General features: G+C 44.4%; 2 protein-coding genes across 4 annotated transcripts in view; one reads left to right on the forward strand and one right to left on the reverse strand.

The window, feature by feature from the left end:
* The first annotated feature begins 1812 nt into the window (after positions 1-1812).
* On the forward strand, positions 1813-15347 carry LOC133340627 (glia-derived nexin-like). Of its 3 annotated transcripts, XM_061549008.1 has the most exons (10): positions 1813-1849; positions 3725-3869; positions 4931-5915; positions 6205-6498; positions 7752-7949; positions 9534-9738; positions 10751-10851; positions 11630-11716; positions 12722-12805; positions 13494-15347. In XM_061549008.1, the coding sequence occupies exons 3-10, from the start codon at positions 5624-5626 to the stop codon at positions 13529-13531; spliced, it is 1299 nt and encodes a 432-aa protein (XP_061404992.1). In that variant the 5' UTR covers positions 1813-1849; positions 3725-3869; positions 4931-5623; the 3' UTR covers positions 13532-15347. The 3 variants fall into 3 exon arrangements, with proteins under 3 accessions (XP_061404992.1, XP_061405010.1, XP_061405002.1); XM_061549026.1 differs by lacking the exon at positions 3725-3869 and having other exon boundaries at positions 1829-1849; XM_061549018.1 differs by lacking the exons at positions 1813-1849; positions 3725-3869 and adding an exon at positions 3902-3922.
* A 2995-nt stretch (positions 15348-18342) lies between these two features.
* Positions 18343-26349, reverse strand: part of TEX11 (testis expressed 11) — a 30936-nt gene continuing 22929 nt past the window's right edge. The window contains 4 exon segments of the mRNA XM_061549038.1: positions 18343-21197; positions 23345-23515; positions 24221-24338; positions 25546-25654. Of these exon segments, the coding sequence (XP_061405022.1) occupies positions 21126-21197; positions 23345-23515; positions 24221-24338; positions 25546-25654 (470 nt within the window). The 3' untranslated portion in view covers positions 18343-21125.

Raw genomic sequence — 26349 nt, forward strand, 5'->3', positions numbered from 1 at the left:
GACCGTCTCGTTTGATCGCTCACTCCGACTGATGCTCCTGCTGTTGTGGAGTGACTCATGCAGCCAGCTATGGCTACAGGGTTTTGATAGTACATGTTGTTTATGTCGTTAATTGTGAAAATTCGATCACAGTTCCTATGAACACTGTTACATTGCTTTTATGGCTTTATTTTGGTGATTTCGAAAAGTTTTTTTGGTTTGGCCATGTTTGTTTGTTGGAGTACGGAGTTAGACTGATGGCCTTAATCTAAGTTGTCTTGTGGTTGTTGTTGTTGTTTGACTTGCATCCCACTGGGATTTTTGCACACAGCGTTGGTGTACGGTGCTTTTTCTGCAATATTTTGCTGTCTTTTCTTGGATTTTCTGTTTGCACATAATCACATTCACTTTAATATGTTTTCTTGTTCATGTTTTTGTTTGTTTGTTTGTTGCGGTTGCAACCGATTCAAGAGCCGAATGGCTCACGGGGCAATACCAAATAAATAAAACTGAAAACTGAATCGTCGATTAATTATCCGCCTGCTGCTGCTTCCAACATTAGCCGTCGGTCCTGGGCCGATCCGGCTAAATTGGCAAAATCTCTCCAAAATCTCTCCAAAAATCTGTTAGCCAGTCCGGCGATCGGCAGCACGTGGGGTAATCATCTTCTTGCTTCTTTCGGTAAAGTCACGTAGAATGGAAATAATAAAATAATGAAAAGACAGCTGTCTTTACGACAGCCCTGTTCTTCACCTGAGGGCGGCTGCTTGCGTTGTGGCCGAAACGTCGTGATAATTTAATTTTATTATGTTTTATTTGTATTATTTTATTATTTCCCTTCTACGTGACTTTACCGAAAGAACCAAGAAGATGAATCCCTGCAGTCACGAAAGCTTTGAATCGAAATTTAACCACGTGGGGTAACTCAACACGAAAAAAGAGTCGGAGCTACGGTTGATTTCAGGGTACATTATACACTACACACAACTTAATGACAATACCGCACGCATATATATACGTACACTTTTAATGACTAATGTCTACAGTAATAAAACATTTTTTTTAATAATATATTGCCATTGCGATCCGGAGAAAAGTGATTTGTTCTAATTCGGCGTTCGCCGGAGCACAGCCTCTATCGGCTGCATCAGTCCGGCGATTGTCAAACACAAGTTGTTGTTGTTGTTAAATCCTTTATATTAAGTTCACTTGCGTGCTTGCTTGCGTGCTTGCTTGCGTGCATACGATCGTGCAAATCTTTCGGTCGTTTTTTAACCCACTTCCCGTGATCAAATCGAGCTGACATTTTGCACACAGACTCGTTGTGCGTGACAATGTATTTTCGTGAAAAATGTTTTCCATAACTTTACACTTTTTAGGATTTTTTTTATATTTAATTACCAATTGCTTAATGGTGGCAGGCAATCATCTGACCCATAGGTGGCAGCCATCTCAAGCCAGAGGACGAGAGGACTCTAGCCGCCACGCATATAAAGGATTTATAATGAAAAACTTTGTTCTTACGGGTTATTTTTGTTGTTGTTTTTGCTGTTGTTGAACCAAGAGCGTAGTCGTAACTACGTCCATTATCACCCCGTGCAGTCTTCAACCTTGGTGTGCCAAGTAACGGTACAGCGAATTGGGTTACTCTTTGTTTTACGTTTGGATATTTATTTTGAAACGCGAACAAAACACACACACACACGCAACACCTAAATAAACATGTAATGCAAAAATAAACTATTTTAAATTGTGATTTAGTGATTATCGGGCGTTTTTAAAATCCGGCCCGCCCTCTCCCCCCCGAGAATTGATGATCATCTCTGTACAGAGACAGCCACCAGCCGTGTAGCCTACGCAGCCTGCTGGGGTAAGTGTTGTTCACGAGCGAATACACACACACACGTAACACACACACACATGTAACACACACACAGACCTACACACACACCTCTACACACACACACGTAACACACACACACACCTACACACACACACGTAACACATACACGTACACGTACACACCTACACACATGTAACACACACACACGTACAAAGATCCCCCGTATAGCCTTAACAGACTGTAGGGGCAAGTGCTGTTAGCGAGCACCTATGAAGGCCAGAACGGTACACGAGGGGGTGGGTGGCAAGCACCACGCCCATACACACACACACGCAACACACACGTGTACACACACACACGTACACGCACACACCCGTACACACACGTAAGACACACACACGTACACACACGTACATACACACGCAACACACACGTGCACACACACCCGCAACACACACACCTCCGTACACATACACACACCCGTTACACACACCCGTACACACATGTGCACACACACATACACACACACGAAAAACCCACAACACCCACACCCACACCACCCACATCCGTACACACACAGAAGGAATGTCACACTCATTCGAGTACAGAAACAAAGGTCCCCCGTACAGCCTGTAACAGACTGTAGGGCGAGTGCGGTGAGCCAGTTTTTATTAAATGCTGATGCTTTTCTTACTACCAGCCGGCACATCGTATGAAAAAAATATTTTATTTATGTATTTTTATATACATTTTGCATATGTATATTTCTTGAATATTGATGGGGGCGGCGCCCCTGCGCCCTCTATTGACGAGCCGCCACTGCACAACACACACCACAACATGCACACACATCACGACACACACAACACACCACAACACGCACACACCACAACACGCACACACCACAACACGCACACACCACAACACGCACCACAACACGCACACACCACAACACACACCACAACACGCACACACCACAACATGCACACACACCACAACACGCACACACATCACGACACACACACCACAACATGCACACACACCATCACGACGCACACACCACACAACACACACAACACAACATGCACATACACCACACCACAACACACACCACACAACACACACAACACAACATGCAGACACATCACGACACACACACAGACGTCTGAACTAACGAGGTTTTTTTGCTGTTGATCCGGGTCGTGGTTGGGAGAGCGTTTGTTAGAGAGGGCGAGGTCCGTGTTAGTGTGTGTCCGTGTGTTTGTGTGTGTGTCCGTGTGTGTGTGTTAGTGTGTGTGTCCGTGTGTGTGTTAGTGTGTGTTAGTGTGTGTGTCCGTGTGTGTGTGTTAGTGTGTCAGTGTGTGTTAGTGTGTCAAGTGTGTGTGTTAGTGTGTCAGTGTGTGTGTGCCCGTGTGTGTGTTAGTTAGTGTGTGTGTGTTAGTGTGTGTGTGTCCGTGTGTGTGTCCGTGTTTCCTCTGGAAACTTGGCGAGTCGCCTTACCAACAACCCCAACAACGTCCACTCGCTACAATCCACCACTCGCTACAATCCACCAACACTGACGCATCATCATCAACCCGCACAGCACAGCCAGCCCCCCCACCCCTCGCTGCTATAAAAGGGAGCAGAGAACGACTCGCTCCTCGCCGGTGATCGCGACGTCTCCCACCGACACATCGTGTCTCTCTCTCTCTCGAGCCCTTTAATCTGCTGCTGCTGCGTCTTGCCCAGCGCAACCCAAACACGTGCGCAGCAGCATCACCCGTTGGTTGTTGTGGCCACGCCACGCGCGGATGACCTCTCATCGTTCGGTTTGTTTGTATAAATCATCGGCGCGTCTTTGTTAACTGTTAAAACGTTGACGTCGTTTTTTTTTTAAACAACACAAAATCGTGCGTCTAGAGTTGACGTCGTGGCAGCCTGCTTCTGGTTAGCAAAGTTCGAGCTGAGTCGGGAGGTGATCTTGAACCTTTGGGATCAAACAAAGCAGCACCAACCACCAAGGCCACCCTCACGGTTCAACGTGCGGAGGAGCGTCGTGAACGAGGTACAAGCAAAGTTGCTGTCTCTCTCTGTCTCTCCCCTTCTCCCTTTGAACAAGTGAGTGAAGCCGCGTGGGGTGGTTGATGGTGGTTGTTCAGTGTGATCGCTAATGTAGCAGCAGCACGCAGTCTAAGCACTCGGCAGCGCATTTGTTGGGGATGTTCACGGTTCGAATCCAGCGCCCTCCCTGGTTATTATTGCTGCTGCGGTGTGGGATGGTTGATGGTGATTGTTCAGTGTGATCGATAATGTAGCAGCAGCACGCGGTCTAAGCGCTAGGCAGCGCATTCGTTGCGGATGTTCACGGTTCGAATCCAGCGCCCGCCCTGGTTATTATTGCTGCTGCGGTGTGGGATGGATGATGGTGATTGTTCAGTGTGATCGATAATGTAGCAGCAGCACGCGGTCTAAGCACTAGGCAGCGCATTCGTTGGGGGTGTTCGCGGTTCGAATCCAGCGCCCGCCCTGGTTATTATTGCTGCTGCGGTGTGGGATGGATGATGGTGATTGTTCAGTGTGATCGATAATGTAGCAGCAGCACGCGGTCTAAGCACTAGGCAGCGCATTCGTTGGGGGTGTTCGCGGTTCGAATCCAATGCCCGCCCTGGTTATTATTGCTGCTGCGGGTTGTCATTTATGGTAATACCACGCGGCGTTTGCTTCAGCAAGGATGTTAAAGATTCCTGTCAAGGATGTTGGTGGGCAGTGTATATGTGTATTGATGATGATGATGGTGGTGGTGTTGGAGTCAAAGTAATAGTATTGTGGTGGTTGATGCAATGGTCAAAATTCTAAAAAATATCCGCAAATAATTTTAATTTGGAGCAGAACGTAGAATAATGCCGCAGGTCACTTTTGCAAAAGAGACGTAGCGTCTCTTGAGTTCCCACCCGGTTACACTAAATACAGATTGGGAGGGAGGGGGGGCTTTAAAGCCTCGTCTCACCGTGCTTAATTAAAGGCGTGCACAGCCACCACCATCAGCGCCCCAGTGTTACGATGTACAGAATTAATGTTCGATTATAGCATTGATCATTGAAAAAATCTCCGTATTTTGTGTTGCAGATTCGCGATGGATGCTCTGTAGACACATCACACACACGCGCGCAGTTCTGGGGAAAATACCGACGACACAAACATAAAACCTGCTAGGCACAATATTTAAACACACTAAGTAAAACGGACGTCATTCTAAGTAAATATTACACGTTGCAGATCGATAGCTCAATCTGTAAAGTTACTCATCCAGAAAACACACGCATATAACTCCATAATTAATCAAGCTACTTTGCAGATACAAGAAAGACGAGCAGATAACTTAATACCCTGTGCTGCATTACATAGTTACCACACGTGCACCCATTATATACATAATCACACACATTTCATATAACGTACACACACATTGCACGTAAGTTTAACATATTTGGTTCAGTATACAATTCACACACCACCAAACTACAGTATATATACTTGCATAAAGGCCAAACATAAACTACGTATCTACAAATTACACGATCACATTACACACACACACACAATTATTATACAATACACACAAAGGTTACATCAAAGTCCACATTGGACATTCTCTGCAAATATAACTGGCGTGCGGTTTACACACAAGAGGCATTAAACAAGCTTCAAGCTCCCCCCGTTGAGCCCTCGGGCAGTCTTAAGTGCTGTTAGCGAGCACCTAATAGGTCAACTTTCTCAATAAGGTCAGCTCACACATATACATACACACCCTCAGCCACCATGCCCTCTCTGTCCACCACATCGTCTCGGCTGCCATTGCCGATGGTCCTGCTGATGCTGCTGCTGCTGATCGTGCCATCCGACGCTCAAAAGACCCCACGGAGAAAAGTCTCCACCGCCAAATCGACGCAATTTTCCGTCGACCTGTACCGCGCGGTGGGTGGCACGGCCATGCGGGGCAACGTGGCGATGTGCCCCATGGGCCTGGAGCCGCTGCTGGGCAGCCTGCAGCTGGGAGCCAGGGGCAACACGCGGCGAGAGATGGAGAAGGTCATCGGGACGAGCGCGAAGGGTAAGCGATGCTTGTTGGCTGCTGTTGGTGCTGGAATCCCTGTAATGCCAGGCAATTAATTTGGTGGCGTTTGTTTAAACGAGACAAGACCCTGCTGCTGCTGCGGCTGAGACTCGGAAAACGACGCTGGGCAATTTACAAGCACAGAGCCACACTCGTACACATGAACTACACAGATACACACCACACACACATACACACACGGACACAAGAAGACAAATACTCGGCAAATCAACACAAAGTCACCTCAGCCCTGACCATGTCCCAAAAAAACTCTCGCACAACCCAGGTCTCCGGGCCACGCGGCTGCCAAGCTCCCTTCGCTCCCCCCTCCTCACCCGAGCCTTGGCACTCTTCATACACGGGGGCGGTGTGGCCCAAGAAGTCAGCGCGGGCCGAGGGAGCGGCGCGGTCCGGCCGGGCGGCGCGGTCCGAGGGGGCGGCGCTGGCAGCAGGAAGGGGCTGCGCGCATTCGCTCAGCGCTCGGCGGCCGTATTTGGCACGGAGACTCGCCCGCTGCGCTCGGACGGGGGCGAGGCCGCAGCCAGACAGGTCAACGCGTGGGTGCTCAACCACACGCACGGTGAGCGGCGGGACGTGTGGTGGTGGTGGTGTGAGCAGCTGTGGTTAGCGCCACCGCACTACGAACCCAGCGACCGGAGTTCCATTCTCGTGGCCAACATCGCTGATGAATACCTTAACCTGGTCCTGGACACACCACCGCTTTGTTGGCTTTTATAGGTGCTAACTAACAGCACTTGCCCCAACAGCCTGTGTAGTTAACACGGATGATATTTGTATTTTTGGCCGCTTAAGAGATAAAGTTTGCTCTCTGTAATTACACCGGCTTCTCAAGTGTCGTCAGCTGATTAATCTTGACCCGGTTATCAATGACTGCACAACAAAATCATTCGATTAAATTTGGTTCTGCACTTAATTTGCCATAATTCTAAGTCTGCCAGCTTAAAATATCGTTTTGACTGTAATGAAATGGACGCTTGTGTTGCGCCCGAAACGTCGTGATTTAATTTAGTTGTTTTCATTGATTTTATTTTTTACCTACGTGACTTTACCGAAAAACCAAAGAGTATGAATCCTTGCAGTCACGAAAGCTTCAAATCTAGAATCCTTGTGAAAGTGTTGCCCACGGGGATACAGTACATCCTGGAAATATCTGGATAATTCAGGCAGGGTGCCCTGGTATATCCTTTTTGTTAAAAAACGCCAATTTTTTTCCTATGAAGACCAAACTTAATTCATTTACATTGTTATTTATATGGCTATTAATGTGATAAAAATCGACATCTCAATAAAAAAAGTTTAAAAAAATACCACCAAAACCACTGATTATAATCGCGAACCAACTTTGGAACGCACAATCCATGTGCTACAGTAGTTGCGCATGACGTAGTGATGCTGCTGCTTCTGCGTTGGCAGTGGTGCACATGCACAAATAATGGGGGAAAAAACTCAACACATTCACTCTACCTCTGGCCCTCCCTCTCTCTCTACGTGCTCTCGAAGAAGGACCATTGTACAAAACATCGCCTATTAAAACATCGCCTATTATACATTTTTGAAGGCCACAAAGTTGACAAATGTGCTGAGTTTGTTGTAGGCGCCCATGTACTCCAACGAAACAAACATTTTTTTTACCAGGTTTAGGCTCACTGAGCCACATAGCTGGCCATCAACAATAGCCCAACAAAGTGGCGTATCACGTGGACATTTAGAGCAGCCAAATACTCCAAACGCACATTGATTCTTCAATGCGAATGCGGTGCAGATGATGTTGGTGTCATGGTAATCATCATTTTGCCGGTGTACCGAGGGCAGGTGCCGTGAAGGATTTCCTCTCCCCGGATCAGCTGCCCCCGGGGCTCACTCGCCTCGTGCTGGTGAGCGCTGTGGTTCTACGCGCCGTCTGGCTGTCGCCCTTTGACCCCGCGCACACCAACCCGCGACCCTTCACCTCACCGGGGCGGCCCGTGAAGATGGTACCGGCGATGCAACGCACGGGCGTCTACAGATACGGTGAGAGGGAAGCGATGGCGAGATTTTAACAACCTCGCTTGGTATAAAGGTCGTGGGTTCGATTCTGACACCGATGTCTGTATATTTGCAGTTTGCATGGATTTTTTGTCTGGGTCCTCCGGTTTTTTCCTCCACATTTAGAATCAACGTGCGTTCAGAGTATTTGGCTGCGTTCAATTCCCATGTGATAAGCCACTTCGTTGAGCTATCATGTGGCCAGGTCGCTTCTGAAATAAGTGCATAGCTCAGTGGGTCTTGCCTGGTAAAATAAAAGAGTTTATTCGTTGTAAACAGTGGCACGCCGTTTTTCCTATATATGCGTTCATTAATAATACTCCATGCCAAACCATCATTAATTTGATCCTGATGTGTTTGTGCGTTTGGCTACGTGGTAATAAGTAGTTTGCGTTCGGTATTGCTTTTTTTGCGTTTGACGAGGTGCCATCGTTTTTATGCATTGCCCGTGCCAATAACATCTGGTAATCCAGCAGAAATTGTTTAACAAGGCTGACTTGATGAGACGCAAAGGTTTAAAAACTGGTCCACAATTTGCTTGATTAATCAAATGCTGCCTGATAATATTATAATAACAATGAGTTTGTGTACGGTCTAACTTATATGGATCAATTGAAAGCGTCATGTCACCCTCTTGATTTTCGCAAATGCTGATTCTCATGTGCATCTGCTGACAGTTGTCAGGTGATGATGATGATTACAGTTAACACAAGATTATCTGTGGGCGGGTTATCCGTGTTGTGGATGAACCGTTCTCAGTCACGCCTTTTACGCGTGCAATGATGTAATTAGCGGCTCCTCACTCACCAAGGGCCAGTGATTCAGTGCCCACATGGCCACAGACACTAACTTTAAAGAGGCAATAAAAACAGACGCCCATTACCAGGCTGCTGCTACGTGCACCTTGTGCTGCACAGGGAGAGCTGCCCCTGTAGTCCCCTTAGCTAGACTCTAGTAGGGAATCGGAATTGTTGAAATGAGATGTGATGTAAAGCAAGGCCGTAGCCATGCAGTCAACATTGGGGGGGACCAAATCTTCCAGGGGGTCTGGGGGTCCCCCCCCCCCAGATAAAAAATCAAAATTTTAAAACTAATTTCCTTCCTAAAATATTTAAAAATTCACTAACACATAGGATAGACTTTTTATGTATTTTTTACAATAATGTCTAATAGTGTATTGTATTACATTGCTCTGTTTTACCTTTTTGACCTTTTCTTGTTTCATTGTATGTAATGGCAGAGATTGGGGATTAATAAAGTACAACCATAACCACAATCATATAAACAGAAATCTATTTTATAGCAATATATTGGGAGGGACATTTTTAGCATATTTGAATATGGGGGGGGGGGGGGATGTGCCCCCCCCCAATATATATTATATATATTACAATTACGGCCTTGATGTAAGGTGCTTTAAGTTGCTGAGGCATTTAAGCAATTCCTTGTTTGCTCTGGGCTGCCCCACCAGCCCCATCGCACCAGATAATTGAGTCGACTGTATCATGGCTACGACGCTCGGCATCATGAGGACAATGACCTCTCTCTCCTCTGCTTGCCCATACACAGGTGAATTCGAATTGCCCGGCGGTAACTTTTACGAAGTTTTGGAGATCCCTTACGCTGACGGGCGTACTGCAATGTGGGTGGCCCTGCCACCTCCGGACAAAGATGGTTCAGCCCTGGCGGCACTGGAGGGCAGCCTGACGGGACGTACCATTGTCGAGTGGGAGGGACAGAGCAGATCAACCCGCCTTACCCTGCAGTTGCCCAGGTGAGGACGTGTGTAAAATAGAGTCAACCATCCGTGTATAACTACCAGAGGTCGCAATCGGGTACCAAATACCCGTACCCTACCCGATACCCGGCCGGGTACGGGTAGCCGTTTGCGACCCTGGTGCAGCCGGGTACGGGTACGGGTAGGCCGTGAGTCACTGGTGAGTCACCGTTTGTCACTCATTTCCCAACGTCTTGTCTCTTCTGACAATTCAAGTTCCTAGAATCAATCCACCCCCGCCTGCAACATGGCTTCATCCTAGAGGTCGCAATCGGGTACCCAATACCCGTACCCTACCCGATACCCAGTCCCTTACGTGATGGCAAACCTCGGGGCCACTTCCTGGAGTCGTGGAGTTCTGCCATTACTCGTACGGTACATTTCATTAAAGCGTGTTTAAAAAAAAAAAGTATTTTTAAATATTACTTATTTTTATTCTTGATTTGAAAAATTATTAATCGTCCGTGCATTGTTGTAGCTTTGTAACCTGACCAAAGCTGGCCGAGTGGCGCAGAGGTCAGACAATTGAGCTGACACCACTGGCATCCTGGGTTTTGAATCCAGGCAGCTGCCTGTGATTAAGCCAGGCCCTCAAGCGAAGCAAATCAATGGTCTTAACTTAATCACCAATGACTACACACACAAAACACCACAAGCTAAAATTTTGTTCTGTATTTACTTTTAGTTGTGAACATGTTGGTGTTTCTTTTGGAAAATTCGTGGGCCAGCAAATATTCTCTTGAAGAAAATCAATTACTTACATATTACCTGGAATTCAACAGAAATCAGTGCAGCACCATTGTTGTACTGTACTTCCTGTGTTCCCAAGTCTATACTCCTCACCATCACAACCCACAATGACCAGCATGGTGAAGTATAATTAAACAACTCCCCCAAAACGCGCACAGCGTGCGGAGACCCTCATCCTAATCGACTGACAATATGGTTATACGTGTACATATGCCCTGCAGATAGTACCTGTGTGTGTGTGTTTGTGCGCGTGCATCAGGTTCACGGTGGAGAGCAAGCTGGAACTAAAGCCGGCACTGCAGTCCCTGGGTCTCAGGGAAATGTTTGACGAGAGAAGAGCCAACTTCAAGGGCATCACGGGTGAGAGGACAGCAGTGGATCAACCCACACCACTTTTTACACCTCCACAGCCTTAGATGTTGGGTCTCCTCCCTCCGTCTGTGGGCCACTTTGAAGGAATGTACGTGCAGAGCCTTGTGAATAACAAATATACACCAGGCACAGCCTTGAAAAAATAATGCAATAAAGTATTGAAAACTGTGAGCATCAGTGGCCAACTGTATAAAACGCCTGTAGTGAAAATTTTCCTTCTTTGTATGTTGAACTTCTTTCACACCGTTCTTAGCCAACTGTGCTATTCGGAGGTGACACTGATTTACATTTGATATGCAATTGACCCCAGAGATTAATTTCCTATTTGTGTTTTTTTTTTTCTCGGGAAAGCTGCTACGAAGGCTTGGACTTAGGGATTATATTATCGGTCTAATGCACCACAACTAGAATACATGTTATGGCTATCCATAATAATCCTGTATTAGTGTACTCTATATCCTTTTTTTACTTTACATTTTACTGTGCAATACAGTATTGTAATTAATTAATACATACAGTATATAGTTTATACAGTACGGTACTGTAAATTGCTGTTTTGCTAAATGATCACCGTTCTTTAAGACTCCTGGGTAGGCGAGGCCATCTTCGACTTACGATATTTTTGACTTACGATGGGGTCGTCGTAACGCATCTCCATCGTAAGTACACGGGTGTGCTTCCACATCAGCACGTTTTACGAGGCTCTGCGTACATGTATCCATCATAACTGCCCCATCCCCACTGCCCTGTTTCTGTTTCCGTGAAGCCGGGGAGCAGCTCTACGTGTCGACAGTGCTGCAGCAGACGCGCGTAGAGGTGGACGAGAAGGGAACGCGAGCCGTCTCGGCCACAGGTACACGTGTGCAACGAGAGTGCAGTGTCATAAACGTCGTTTTATGTATGTTGAACTTCTTTCGCACCGTACGTAGCCAACCGTGCTAATTGGAGGTGCAGGGAAAAAATTACATGGAAAATATTTTGTGTGAAGTCATGCTATACACAATGTCTGGTGATACAACCATTACCTCTTCGTTGTGCCAGACGATCACGCTGTGCTATGTTGTGGAGCAATGCCATGGAGGGAAAAGCTAATTTCAGTCCGCTGATAACCATGGTGGTGAGCTCACACCCATGACACTGGCTAATGAGGGTGCTGGGTGGTTGCGAGTGGCTGGCAACTTCCCCCATTAAAAGTTTATAACTGGAGAACAATGCAAACAAAATGTAACCAAGCATGAGGCCCTAAGCGACAGACATCTATAATTTCCCCTGGCCAAACTCCAGTTGGTGGAGCCAGGGGACAAACACTTTAACGTTCTGAGTGCCTCCAGAAAAATGGAAATTCCTAACTGCTGATCTGTGTCTGGTCGTGAGGCTCCTGTCACTACAAGGAATGCACAGTTATTTAATCGGGGCAACATAGAACAGGGAGTGGCTTACTTTCATAAATAAAAAAAACCCATTAAGGCCTGGGAGTATACCATGGCAGTGAGCTGTGGAAGGCAATCGGTCCCAGGCTGTTGTAGGCTCGCCTCCCGGGCAATAGGTGAGGAATGGTGGTAGTGGTGGTTAACTTTGTTCCCTCAAAAACAATCATCTGTGGAGGGAAGCAGGCAAGGCTGATGAGTCAGCCTTTAGCCAACACCTATCCCAGGTGTTGGCTAAAGTTGCATCCCACGACTTAATATCCTATCGGGTTATCACAATAGTACTTGGGCAGGATTTGAAGGCACGACCCAGCTCAGACATCTGGTTCAACACTGGATATTTCAAGACATGACTCCGTTTGTTGTTGAAAAAGATTGCAATTAAAGGCCTTCCTGAGTTGCTGTGTCTCGTGTGTGCTTGCGTGATGAAGGTGTCGTCGCCCTGTTACGGTCCTTCATTCCCACCTTCGCCTGCGATCGGCCGTTCCTCTTCATCATCACTCACAAACACACAGGTGAGTCATCACTGCTCAACCAATGAACCATCACTTATAAATTAGTGAACTGTCAATGTTTTTTTATATTCTTAGGTTTTTTCGGTAAAGTTACGTATGTAAAAATTTAAATTAATAAAAGTAAAATTAAATTAAATTAAAATCACGACGTTTCGGAGACAACACAAGCTATCGTGCTGTGACGGTTCCACCTGAAGACGGAAGCTTGTGTTGCCTCCGAAACGTCGTGATTTTTATTTTATTTTTATTTTACTTTTATTAATTTTAATTTTTTACCTACGTGACTTTACCGAAAAAACCTAAGAATATGATTCCTTGCAGTCACGAAAGCTTCAAATCTAGAATGTTTTTTTCTTTAACTTTTTTAATATATGTATTCATTTTCCCCAACTGTATTCCCATTGTGCTGTAAACGTGACATTGTAATGAAATAAAGACGTAATTTGCAACTCTTGTAGCGAGCACTGCACCACCCTGTGTAAGAGAACTGCCATGGAAGATGATGTCGCATAGCTGCTTGTAATAACTTTGCTCAATTTAATCAACGCACGCCTTTTTTTTTTAAACTATTACACCTTCAACGTTACTAATTTGTTGCTGTCCACTTGGCATTTGGAGACTTTGGGAGTTGTGCACAGTAATTGTGGTGATAATTATCTATTTTAACCGAGTGTGAATGTGCCTTCAGATTCCATCCTCTTCATGGGCCGCGTCACCGACCCATAGGACTCCGTCTCCCCCACGACTCTTAAGCATGACCATAGGTTGCCGTGGGTCAACGAGTACGTGGGCTTGCACACCTAAAACGACGTTCGTAAAACGTATTCTTTGCACTTAGAAGGAAATGTAACGTTAGTGGCTGTGCACTAGGCATGTAACGATTTGTCGATTTTAAGTCGATTCCTACGCTTACGATGTGTGCATCGGATCGCGCGCGTGAGAATCGATGAGTTATGATTTGTAAAAGCTGTATGCATATTAGATGCAAATGTGTTTAGGAAAATACAACTAAATATACAAACGAGGCAGGCAATACGAAAGTGAAACAAAAAGAAAGAATACTTATTCTTGGTTCTTTCGGTAAAGTCACGTAGAAGGGAAATAATAAAATAATAAAAATATAAAATAAAATTCACGACGTTTCGACTGCAACACATGCAATTATCATCCGGTGTGAAATCCACAAAAAAGTGGCGTTTTTTTTAACGTTAAGAAAAAACCGCCACTTTTTTTCAAATGTTCTTGCTGTGGATTTCACACCTGATGACGATTGCTTGTGTTGTAGTCGAAACGTCGTGAGAATTTTTTTTGTTTTATATTTTTATTATTTTATTGTTTCCCTTCTACGTGACTTTACCAAAAGAACCAAAAATATGAATCCCTGCAGTCACGAAAGCTTTAAATCAGAAAGAATACAGTATAAGGTTTATATAAGCACAACTTATATAAGTAAATGTTTCATACATGCAACAACACATCCTTACATGATACTGGTGGGGGGAGGTAAAGAGGTACTTCTGATAGAAGCACACTACGGCTACAAGCACATGTGCTTTGTGCCAATGGCTGCGAGTATATCCACCACCGACTGCATGTCGTATAGTATCGACCCAGCAGCAAAATGAGACGAAAAATAGTCGATTGTTTCATGGAAATGACTCCAAATTGTGACAATTGAGGGGAGCTTTGGAAAAACTTGATAACCCACGTAGATATATTTTGAAAACCTGAGCGGGCTGCATGTCCTTTGGGCCTCTCCCTCCTTCCAGCCAGCCACACTTATTTCTACAGTATGAACAACCATGGTAGCTTCATTGGAAGACTTTACAATCGCCTTTTTGATAGTTTTAATAGCATCGTCTGTCCACAGAATGCAAAACTATTAACTTAATTCACTCATTCCATCGACTGAATCCACCTACTCTTAACTTTTGTGCATGATTACGTTTTACAGGACAGGAGAGGAGCTGAATATTAGTTAATTTGTAACTTTTACTTATATTTGATATTAAATACGCTATATATTTGTGTATGAAGTGAAACGTATAAACTGCGTGGAGTGTGAAATGCTTGCGAGTTCACAGAATTTTTAATCACCCCTTTTGAGTATGTCCAGATATTGACATCTGTAAGACAACATTGGGCTTGAGCGATTCCCTTGTGGTGAAGTGCTCTTCACTATTAATCTGGCAAGCAGAGTTTGGTTTACGGGCACGGCTAACATCAGTGGCCTTTGATTCCTGATAACGGTCCTGGAAGCTGCCTTCACCAATCCGTGCCGACCAGCATGGCAAAGTTCAAACAACTCCCATGACCAATAGGGCAATGGGAGGCCCCTCATCCAGTCGTGGGCAAAGAGGCTGTAAAGATAAGTCCGGTATAGAGTCATCAAACATTACATTTAATATACTATGGACTTAATGATGTTATTGATGTTAGTTACTAATATACGAGTGTCTTTGTAACAAAGTTGTTGGCTATTTTGTACTGCTTTTTAAAATAAATACTTCTACGTGGCAACAACTCCACAATTATATCCATAGATCGTGGTCTGTGCACTGAATTCATAATCGCAAAATCATGAGCTCTAATCCCAGTCGGTGATGCATTCAGCTCTCTCATCCATTGAGGGTTGTGAAAATGACGACCATTCTGTGATAAGTCAACAGTGGTTGTGCCACGGATGGCTTGGTCTCTCCCATAATGGCTCAGAGCAAATATGAAGAGAAGGCAAAATCAGCCGAAGAGATGGCCGCGAGATGAACTCAAAAGGATCTGGAGGTCGCTACTGGACAAGAACTAAGGAAATAACTTAATGGGGGAGGCCTTTGCGAAGCAGTGAGCAGCTGCAGGCCGTGACAACTGCCCTACACTTGTTTGAGCAGGGAGACAATGTGAATGCAGTTGACTAACATCTAGCAGGCTAGAGTAAGCAACTTGGAAGTTTGCAATAGAATATGGCAGGAAATTATTATAGTTTATATCAGTAAGACGTGGTTGTGATGGGTGGAACACGTGTAGAAGGGATGAGGGCATGTTATGGATCGATACAGGCACTGGAGTGTCACCCAGAGGTCAACGACCAAGGCTGACAAAAGATCGTAAAAGTGATCCTTGAAGATCATATCACCTACTCTTTGGGTCTTTCGATAGAAAAACAATAAAATAATTTTAAAAATCACAACGTTTCGATCGCAACACAAGCAATCGTCTTCCGGTGAAAAGATACAGCAGGCGAACTGCTGAGGCAGGAAGAAAAAAAAACATATATATATATAAAAGAAACTATCTACGTGACTTCACCGAAAGACCCAAAGAGTATGAATTCCTGCAGTCACGAAAGCTTTAAGTCAAGACATTATCACCTGTGTGTACGAAGGAGTAGGGAAGAGCTAAAGTCAGAGATGGCCATGGTGATGAAACTCTAAAAGTGGTGCTTGGAGGTCGGTCAGGTGTCGATTGTGCAGCAGTTGTAGCAGCTGGCAGAAGAAATAGCGAGGTGGGGGGGGTATCTCCAGCATTGGCCATCGGGACCCCTAATCTATCACAACAAATGAAGACGCTGTGGTTTTGGAAGACAAACCCTGCCTGCGTAACTGTGCTCTGCTCTATGAGATTAGGTCTTAGGTGGGTTGGCAGTGTATGTAGTTGGGTTCAGATTAATCTTCAGGAACATTCACAATATTTGCCTCCACCAAACCTGCAAGAGAGGTGCTAAAAAAAACAAGGGCAAACGCTCGGACGTGAACTCACATTTTTTAGCACTTGTGTGCAATGTGGGTTCAGGTGGGAGCCTTGAAGGTTCCATTAAAATAATCTCTCTTGTTGATGCATACCTCGCTCAAGGGAACTTTTTTTATGGTTAGTGACAAAATGTTAATTATTAATGAGAAAACTTTAGTGACACACGTACACACAAAGCCACAAATGCAGGTCCTCGCACAAAGGCAGATTGGTGCAGACACAAACTCGGACAAATGTACACAAATGCAAAGACACCATATACAATATATAGAGGATGTTGCGGCATGTCCTGTTAGCAAGCACCTATTAAGGCTCGTATGACCCACGAGGTGGTGGGGCCAGCACCAACACCACGTTTGTCTACACACTGCATTGTTGTTTTTGACACACCCCACAACATTCTTGATTTGAAGCTTTCGTGACTGCAGGAATCCATACTCTTTGGTTCTTTCGGTAAAGTCACGTAGGTAGAAAAATAAACTTTAAAACAACCTTATTTTTTTTCGGTAAAGTCACCGATAGAAACAACGAGTATGGACCCCACAACATGTATTTATTTTAGACGAATTCGACCTAGGGGAGGACCAGGTTCAGATATCATTCACCACTGAGGTTAGCTGTGGCTTGGCAGTGAACTAAGGTCACTGGGTTTGGAGCGCACTGCCATACTATTCCGCAAAAATGCAGACACACGCACAAATGCATACACAGACACAAATCAGGCACTTGATCAAATGCACAACTTTACCCATGCAGTTTTTACAGAACAAGTGCTCAATTGTACCTTTTTTTACATGACTAACAAAAATGTCTTGCAAAAGTGTGAAATTACACTTTGGAGTAAAAAACACATTCTTGGGTGATTTTTTTTCCTGTGTATTTTACACTGCTATAAAGTGTTTCGGTGTTTCTCAACATCTAGACTTACAGACAAATTGTTAAAAACCTACGTATATTCAAATATTTTTTTAATAGAATTTCATCATTGTAACGATAATGTGATTTAGATCCAATTAGAAACGGGTCCCTCAGTCTATTGACTGATTATGAAGAAAGGAAATTATCCAATGTAAGTAATGTATTTTGTCTGTTATGCCCGTGTTAATTAAAAAAATGTGGTATATTATTTAACTGTGCTTTTTTTGCCACTCCCAACATAGTTTTTTTTGGCTATATATTCATTGATTCGAAGCAGTTGCACAGTGTTTGGCATGCTGTGTTATGAAACCAGTGGCCTGAATTTTGATTTCCTAGTGTGATAACAACAGTGGTAAGTGGTATTATAACGGGTCATGAATATACGCCATCCCCCCAACCTTGACCAATCTGCACCGACCAGCTTGGAAATGTATCGCCAAACAACCCCCCACCATTACATACGGCATGGGGAGGCCCTCGCATAACAGCTGATAAACAAAAGGGCTGGAAAGAACCTCCTGGTTACACCAGCCCACAGGAGATTATTGTGTCCGTCCGTCGTGCAGGGAGGGGCTGGGTCGGGAGGGTGGGGAGGGGCTGGGTGGGGAGGGGCTGGGTGGGGGGTGGGAGGGGTGGGGCTGGATGGGGAGGGGCTGGTCACCCCGTGGTGCCCTTATAAAACTCAACGTTTAACCTACTCACGCCGGCTTGTGCCCGCCCTCACAGTCGGGCATATTTGCGGAATACACCACGCCATCGTTGACCCTGGCCATTGACCGAGCAACCCAACGTTCCTACCAGCTCCCTCCGCAGGAATGTTAAATAGTGCACCATTGTGAAATGTTAATAAAAGTCCAGTACTGTAATTCCAAGCATAGAACGTCAAATTATTTTATTGAGCCTCAGTAACAGGTGGTGAAACCACGAATAATTTTTTTTTTCAGCATCATCTTTATAACGGAGTTACAGCAAACAAGTGCTGTCAAATTTTAATGTCTCCCCATCGGATGGTAAACCTTCAGCCTCATCTACACGTTGACGGATAAATAATATTTACTACCGATTGTTTGGTAAAAAACGGTCAAATCGGCATTAAATAGTAGGCTTGTAACAAAACGCGCCAGTTGATGACGTCCATCGAGGAGACGCAGCAATGAAATCAGCTCGTGTACAGGTGCTCAGTGTATTATTACCTGGCAGGATCAGAAGAGATGGTGACGGCTTGGGTAGGCTTTCAACTAGCAGTGGATTTATTATGACTGGACTGATGACGATGTAACGATTCAACGCCCATTTCCCTGATGCTTTGACAAATTGCCTCAATTTGGAGTCAGGATTGGGTCAAATTTCAGTTTTTTCTCACTTCTGTTACCTGATTTGTACAGTATGTCGTGTTTGTTCTGTGAGCCTAATGACACATTCGCATATAATTAATTATTTGACGCACGATGTGATGCACGGATCATGACTGCAAGAATCGGTTTTCATCTATGAATGGGTAGATGCCAAATATTTGTGGCCTTTCTGCCAACACATAAATCAGGCCCTTTGTATTAAAGTGTTCTAAAATTATAATTATTCTCAATTAGCACTACCTATATTCCATGCTTATCAATGTTCGACTAAATTGCACCATTAAACTCAAACCTTTCCAGTGCTGCTAACAACAAATAGCAAAGGCACAGTTATCAACATGGCTCACTGAACGAGTAGCAATGGAATATGCTGTCCTGACACAGAGAACGAGTACCCTTAATGAAAATGTATTGGTGTGTTCATAAAAAAACTAATAACCTACATTTAACATTTATTCATTACATAACCCACAATTACTTTATTGAAACATTTGACAACCCTAATTTAGATTTTCATGGAAAAAATTTCCCACCATATGTGTAATCATCTAATCACTTCAAAGTAATCCACCATTTCTGGATTAGGGAGTTGTTACGGGTTGTCAAAGTCTCAATGACTCTCACTGATAGTTGAAATCCAACAAGGGAACGGAGACTGGGTGTGGACCACGGTGCTGATGAAACAGAACCACGTTTGCCAGCTATGCGTTTGCAATGTAATGCTTAACAATTAACACATTTAAACCTGTCATTAATCTCTCCGCTGTGCTCTTGGGTTGTATTGCGTGTTGCTTTGGTATGATATCCGAGGTTCTGTTCTATGTTCCGGTGGCATCTTCAGGAACTGAATTGAGTTGTTCAAAAGTGTATTCAATTGAGGTTATACATTAGAATCATTGCCCCATACTTGCAAACTGATGCTACACGTCACTCTCGGAAGTGAGGCTATGCTGCTTTTTGTGTTTAGTTTGTTGTCCTTCCCCCGCACCTCTGATTAGCACGGTTCGCTACGTATGGTGCGAAAGAAGTTCAACATACATGCTGATCTCTTGTGTTCTCACCGGGTTAAACAAAATAAACCTGAACACATAGTACATCCCAAAACACGTCGGAGAGCTAACCGGCACAGCTGTGAAACCCCACACACTGTAATTAATCATTTTAAAATGCTAACAACTGCTGAAACTGCCCAACGAACAATTTAATATAACTTTTTAAACGTTTAAATGCACTGGACTAGAAACCTGGCAACCAGGATTCAATTCCTGACCACAACAAACATCACAACCAATAACCAGTGGCTAATTGGGGTACTTAATTCTGCACGTGTTCCCCCTAGGTTGACTCAACACAAGAATTATTAACTGGTGAAAACAGAGATGGCCGAGCATATGTGTGATGTGAAACCCACTGTGTTTAGTGCAAAATTCCTGTCTTGGCAGTTAACAAGGCTACACAGGGAGATCTTTGTCTTTAAGATGAGTGTGTGTGGGCGCTCATGCGCATGCAGTGGGTATTTGTGAACCATGTGTTGGTATGTTGCTATTTTGAGTTATAGTAGTGAGTATAGCACTTAACTTTAACAGTAAACAGAGGTATCACTATCCAAGCCCTTTGTTTGTCGAGCAAGTCATACTCTCCATGTTGTATCCAGGAATTACTCACTTAGTCTCAAGACTCCTTTTCAAGAGGATCCTGCACTGGGATGCTTGGCCAAATTCCTTTCAATTGTATTTGGCATGTGAGAGAAGATCAAGGTATCGTGAAAAAAAATATGCGTAGCAGAGGATACTCAAAACTCCACACAGATTGATTAAATCCTTTTCTGGCCTGCTTTGTCCTGGCCACCTCGCAGCTCAAACCTACAACACCTGGTATTCCAAAGCAGTCTCCAATGCAATTATGAACCAGCTTGGCTTCTGATAAGTAACAAGATCGGGGGCATTCAGGGTGGTTTGGTCATGGGAAATGTGTATGCACATTTTGCAATGTATGCTTATATTTCTACTAATGACATTCTTTAATGTTTGTGGTATTTGATGTCATATTCTACACTGCATATATCTACCTGAATAAGAGCTCATGAGCCGGATTCTGGACATATTCTCGAATTGACATATGAGATGGCAATGACTTCGGGAGACCATCTAGTGGTGGATAGATTGTGGATGATGTGGACGATGACTTTCTCAGGTCTCCCTTGTGAAATAGACTTCCATCTCAAATTAACTATCACCTGGCTATAATTCAAGTTCACTGAAAGAAAAATCAAGTGACAGACTCATTTACGTGCGAGCCGCGCTTCACTCCTCCTTGACCTCATGTTCCTTTGCCTTTTCCACTCGTTCCAGAATGTCCGTGTACAGTGGTGTCAACTGCAGGACACGCGCAAACATACACGCACTCTCATCGAGATTCTCAGCGATGTGTCAACTCCACTGGGCTTTTGGCCGAACGTCAACTCTAATAGTGGCACTGTGATAGAAAATACCTCCTCTGCTAACAAATGCTGCAATCAGCCTGGGAGCTTGCTCATTTCTCTGAAATCCTTCATGGAAAGCCAATAGGCCGATGGACTAAATATATTACATTTTTTATGTGGAGACAGAGATTGGTTTTCTGCACATATCTATCGTGTTTTTGTATTGTTTGTTGTTGTAATGTTCTTACCCGCCCCTAATAGACATCTGTGAAAAATAGATTTATAGCTCATCAGATTCCTCTAGTATAAATAAATATTCTGATTCAGATTCTGATTTACCTATTAGCAGTCCAAAAACATAACAGTCGTTATCGTGTGGGTATATGCCTAGGCCAGGGTTCTTCATTTGATGGCCAATGGGCGAGATGTGGCCTGTGAAGCCTCTCAGAGTGGCCCATCAAAAGATGAAATAAATATAAACGAAGAGATAGAGATGAGAGGCCTGTAGACAACAGATAAAGATGAGCGAGATGAAATCGAAATGCACAAGAGATGAGAAACCTAGCGATAAGAGGTACAAATATGCAGTTGCATGTTCAGACGTTATGTCACATGACATCGTGATGTCATTACGTCTGTACACATGACATGTCACGGAGCCAGCCAGCAGACGCAAAAATGTTGATGCGTTCTGCCAGAAAATATAGGTGACGAACCCTCATCTATGTGTCTTGGACTGTCCGAAATTAATGTAAAGCTTCGTTAATGACAACAAAGACTTTAACGTGAGTTTCATGAATGCCGAAGTAGCACTCTGAATGATGCCACTGTGACCACTGTAACTTTTAACAAATCATCAGTAACGTCACCACAGTGCTATTGTGGAAAGCCTGAAATACAATTGAAAGTATATTTTTCATATTCTTGGTTCTTTTGGTAGTCACGTAGAAGGGAAATAATTAAATAATATTTATATTAAACAATAAAAATTCTCACGACGTTTCGACTGCAACACAAGCAATCATCATCAGGTGTGAAATTAACAGCAAGTAGATTTTCTTGCTGTGGATTTCATACCTGATTGCAGTCGAAACGTCGTGAGAATTTTTATTGTTTGATATTTGTATTATTTCATTATTTCCCTTCAACGTGACTTTACCGAAAGAACCAAGAATATGAATCACTGCAGTCACGAAAGCTTCAAATCAAAATTTTGCATATTTTTCCTCAATAATGGAGTCTGTGACATGCAGCCTTGGTGTGCAGCTACAAGACAGGAGCTGTTTGGATTGTACACATACTGCTCTTTTGCAATTTCACTGCTGAATGAGGACCTCCCCATGCCATGCAAGTCATAGGAGTTCACTGACTGTACTTCAGCGTGCTGGTTAGTGTGGGATTAAGGCGAGAAGCACAGATGTGTGACACATACGTGCGTGTGTGTTTGTGACATTTGCAAAAGGCAAAGTCAACAATTTAGGTTTCATAGGCACAACAAGCACTCGCAGAAAATATCTGGCCAAACCACAGCCCTTGAAGTGGAATGTTAAGATAAACAGGGGGCGTAGGAGGAGACTGAGTGTCTCAAGGATTTAACACGGTGTCGCAGACACTGTCAGTACTGTTGAGGTCCTGGGTTCTAGTCCGGCTTCTCAAACGTAGCACTTTTAGTGCCCCTGCTCTGTCACCAATGACCGAACAAAAGCACCATCAAATAACTCAAATGGGATAGAACAGAAATAATCAGTTCTTGCTTTAATTGAAGATCCTGAATCGTCGTTACACGTTTATATACGTTACTCTCGAAATGCCACGGTGGAGTGATCCTCCTCCAGCAGTGCGATGACAAAAAGTGCCACACACGCACATAAAACAGGTGAACGAGTGAGCGAGCAAGTGAATGACTTTATGACCCTTGGGCTACACCCATTTCAAACCTTTTAAAACAGTCTGCCTCAGCAGCAGACAATGCTTTCCCACCTGACTGACGGACGCTTGTGTTGCGCCCGATACGTCGTGATTGATTTCATTTTATACCTACGTGACTTTACCGAAAAAACCAAAGAGTAAGTGAATGACTACGTGCGATAGCTCTGGCACCTTCTGCTGATAGCTGGACTTCAGCGAGGTGAGGTGCGTCAGCAGCCGCATGGCCAGGCTGCACCAGCGCTCCGCCACCTTCGAGGCGCGCCCGTAGGTCAGCACAGCAACGCCGCGGTTCCACGCCGTCGTCAAGAGCCACAGCACCTGCAGCTCGGGGTACTCGTCCTGCTGTCGATCGCCCACACACAGAACCCCCCCCCACCACCACCCCCACGTGTAGACTTATAGACTGATAGGGCCAGTGCTGTCAATAAACACCTAGTTAGATCCATACTCTTAGTTATTTCGGTAAAGTCACGTAGGTAAAAAAATGAAATTAAAATGTATAAAATAAAACAATAAATTCACGACGTTTCGGAGGCAACACAAGTCTCCGTCATCAGGTGGGACCGTCACAGCCAGAATTTTAATTTCATTTTTTTACCTACGTGACTTTACCGAAAGAACTAAGAGTATGAATCCTTGCAGTCACGAAAGCTTCAAATCTAGAATTAAGGACCTAGTTAGATCGGCATAGTGCAATGACCAGCACAAGCGTAAGGCCCAGTACTCATTTGAGGGTGAGTAGGTCGAAGGCATAATGCCAGTTTGGATAGCAATTGCCAATGATGATAGCCATGACCTGAAATCTAGTGCCAGTGCTCCTCACACATACACACAGACACACGTTCCGAAACAAAACAATATTGGGTTAGAATTGTTGTCAGGGCTAGGGATATCAACCTGGTTAAGGTTAGGTCTATCACTTTGGTTATGGTTAGGGCTAGGGCTTGTGCATTGGTTAATTCAACCATTATGTTAGGCCTATCACCTTGGTTTTATGGATAAGGCTCGGGCTGGTGTGTTGGTTAAGGCTATGGTGAGGGCTGGTACCTTATCGGCCAGCAGAAAGAGGGCGTCCTGGAAGTAGCCCCACGCCTCATCATCGCTATCGGCATCCTCCATGACCCCACGGGGCAAGGATGCCTGGATGAGGCTGTGTAGGATCTTGCTGTTCATACACACACACACACGACAAGTCCTATTCAACATCATCATCCTTGACCATTGCACTTTGGATGATGGCTAAACGCTGCAATGATAGTGGTGGCAGTGGTAATGATGATAATCATGCATATAATGATAGATTTTCTTCTCAATTCAATTGTCATGATTTGAAGTCACGCTTTGACTCACACATCAATTTATTTTTGACATTGCGGTGCATGTACAACATTGGTATTAATTTATAAAATGTACTTTATAGTGCTATACACATGCAGTATGAATTGGGAATGTTTTATTATCATAATTATCATAAAGTCACGTAGAAGGGAAGTAATAAAATAATAAAAATAAACATAATAAAATAACTCTCACGACGTTTTCGGCTACAACGCAAGCAGCCGTCCTCAGGTGAAAACTAGGTCTGTCGAGGCGACAGCGTCAGGTCTGTCGAGACCGACCTGGTTTTCACCTGAGGACGGCTGCTTGCGTTGTGGCCGAAACGTCGTGAGAATTATTTTATTATTTTTTATTATTTTATTACTTCCCTTCTACGTGACTTTACCGAAAGAACCAAGAAGATGAATCCCTGCAGTCACGAAAGCTTTAAATCGATATATAATTATCATAATCATCATCATTATCAACCGAGACGAGGGTCTCCCCAAGTAGTCACCATCTCACACTGTCGCCTTGTGATGCAACAATACATCGACAGCCTGCACATCTACTTGCTCTACCTGCACGGAGGACTTCAACTCAAGTACGTTCCGTCCTATATCTACAAATCGTGTATGGTGCGAAAGAAGTTCAACATACATACATACATTGTGGTTTCGTTATCTTCAACCACAGATAATCATCCCTTCTCACGATGTTTCCTGCCAAAGCCCACTTTTTCTAACACTCAAAATTACGCCTTTGACTTGTGTATGTTCTCTGAACCATGTGTTCCTCTTTCTATCTGTGTAATTTAATCATGTACCTCTCCGTGATTTTTCACATTTAAGCTTTTATTCTATAAGATGCAGACTTAGCATTTATCCTGGAGAATCCAATGAGCTATGAAGCTTTTATATTTAAAAAAATCATCCAAACCACAAGATCAGCTGACACCAGCTTGTTGGATAGGTGAGGATAATACAAATTGAAGGAAATATCAGAAGTACACTGTGGTACCACAGTAACCATAGAGGTAATGGACCGACATGCACCTGCACGTCTCTGTGTTCACTGGAGTTCGTTTGAGGTGCATAGAGAAGGCGAAGCGGAGGGCTTTCTTGCTCAGGTTCAGGTAGTGGGCAGGTGGGTCCATCAGCAGTGCTGCAGTCACAATCACAATCACCATTATAACAATCAGCATCATGTAATATAGAGTATGGTACTACTGTAGTGGTGTTAACTACTCGCTGTTCGCAAACTGTGAGAGCAGATCGTAAACAAAGGTTTCCCGCTCAATCAAACGGTCAGGGTCAAATGGGGTGAGGTAGGATCCAAACCCAGATTGGGAAGGACAAATCAGAGGGTCCCACAAGGTGGCCGGGGATTGGACAACCCGGCCACGAACAGGTATAAAAGCCAGAGCGCTGAGAGCTCTAGAGGAGTTCTGCTACACGAAGACCCAAGTCGGCCGAAGACGTCTAGGACCCTGGACCAAGCCCTCCAGCCCTTGTCAGGGCTAGGGCTCAGAGTAACCAGTGGTCGGGGAGAGATCCCCTAGGTCCAGCCAGAGGACGCTGGGAGAGCAGGGAGATTAGATAGCCTGCAGGGTCCGGAGGCTTGTACCTTCTGAGGGTAACGGGTGAGGGGACCATATACCCCTTAGTGTGATAGGGACTGTGTATTAAGATAATAAACAGTGTGTGCCCTAAAGAAGTGCCAGAAGTCCGTCCTTACAACACTACACTACAATGGATTTTGCTGTACTGCGCTCTGCTACCCATCACACAGCAACATACAACAACCTCGATTTAAAGAGTCATTCAGACTTTGCCTTCTCGACAGACCTGTTCTCCACC

This window comes from Lethenteron reissneri, chromosome 2, assembly GCF_015708825.2.
Source record: "Lethenteron reissneri isolate LAM-NWPU_2019-01 chromosome 2, ASM1570882v1, whole genome shotgun sequence".
NCBI lineage: Eukaryota > Metazoa > Chordata > Hyperoartia > Petromyzontiformes > Petromyzontidae > Lethenteron > Lethenteron reissneri.

Bases quoted from the DNA above. Each gene is read 5' to 3' on its own strand.
- LOC133340627 (XM_061549008.1), top strand. From the start codon at position 5,624: ATGCCCTCTCTGTCCACCACATCGTCTCGGCTGCCATTGCCGATGGTC. The intron at 6,499-7,751 runs GTGAGCGGCGGG...TACCGAGGGCAG, and splicing joins GGTGCTCAACCACACGCACG to GTGCCGTGAAGGATTTCCTC. The intron at 12,806-13,493 runs GTGAGTCATCAC...ATGTGCCTTCAG, and splicing joins CATCACTCACAAACACACAG to ATTCCATCCTCTTCATGGGC.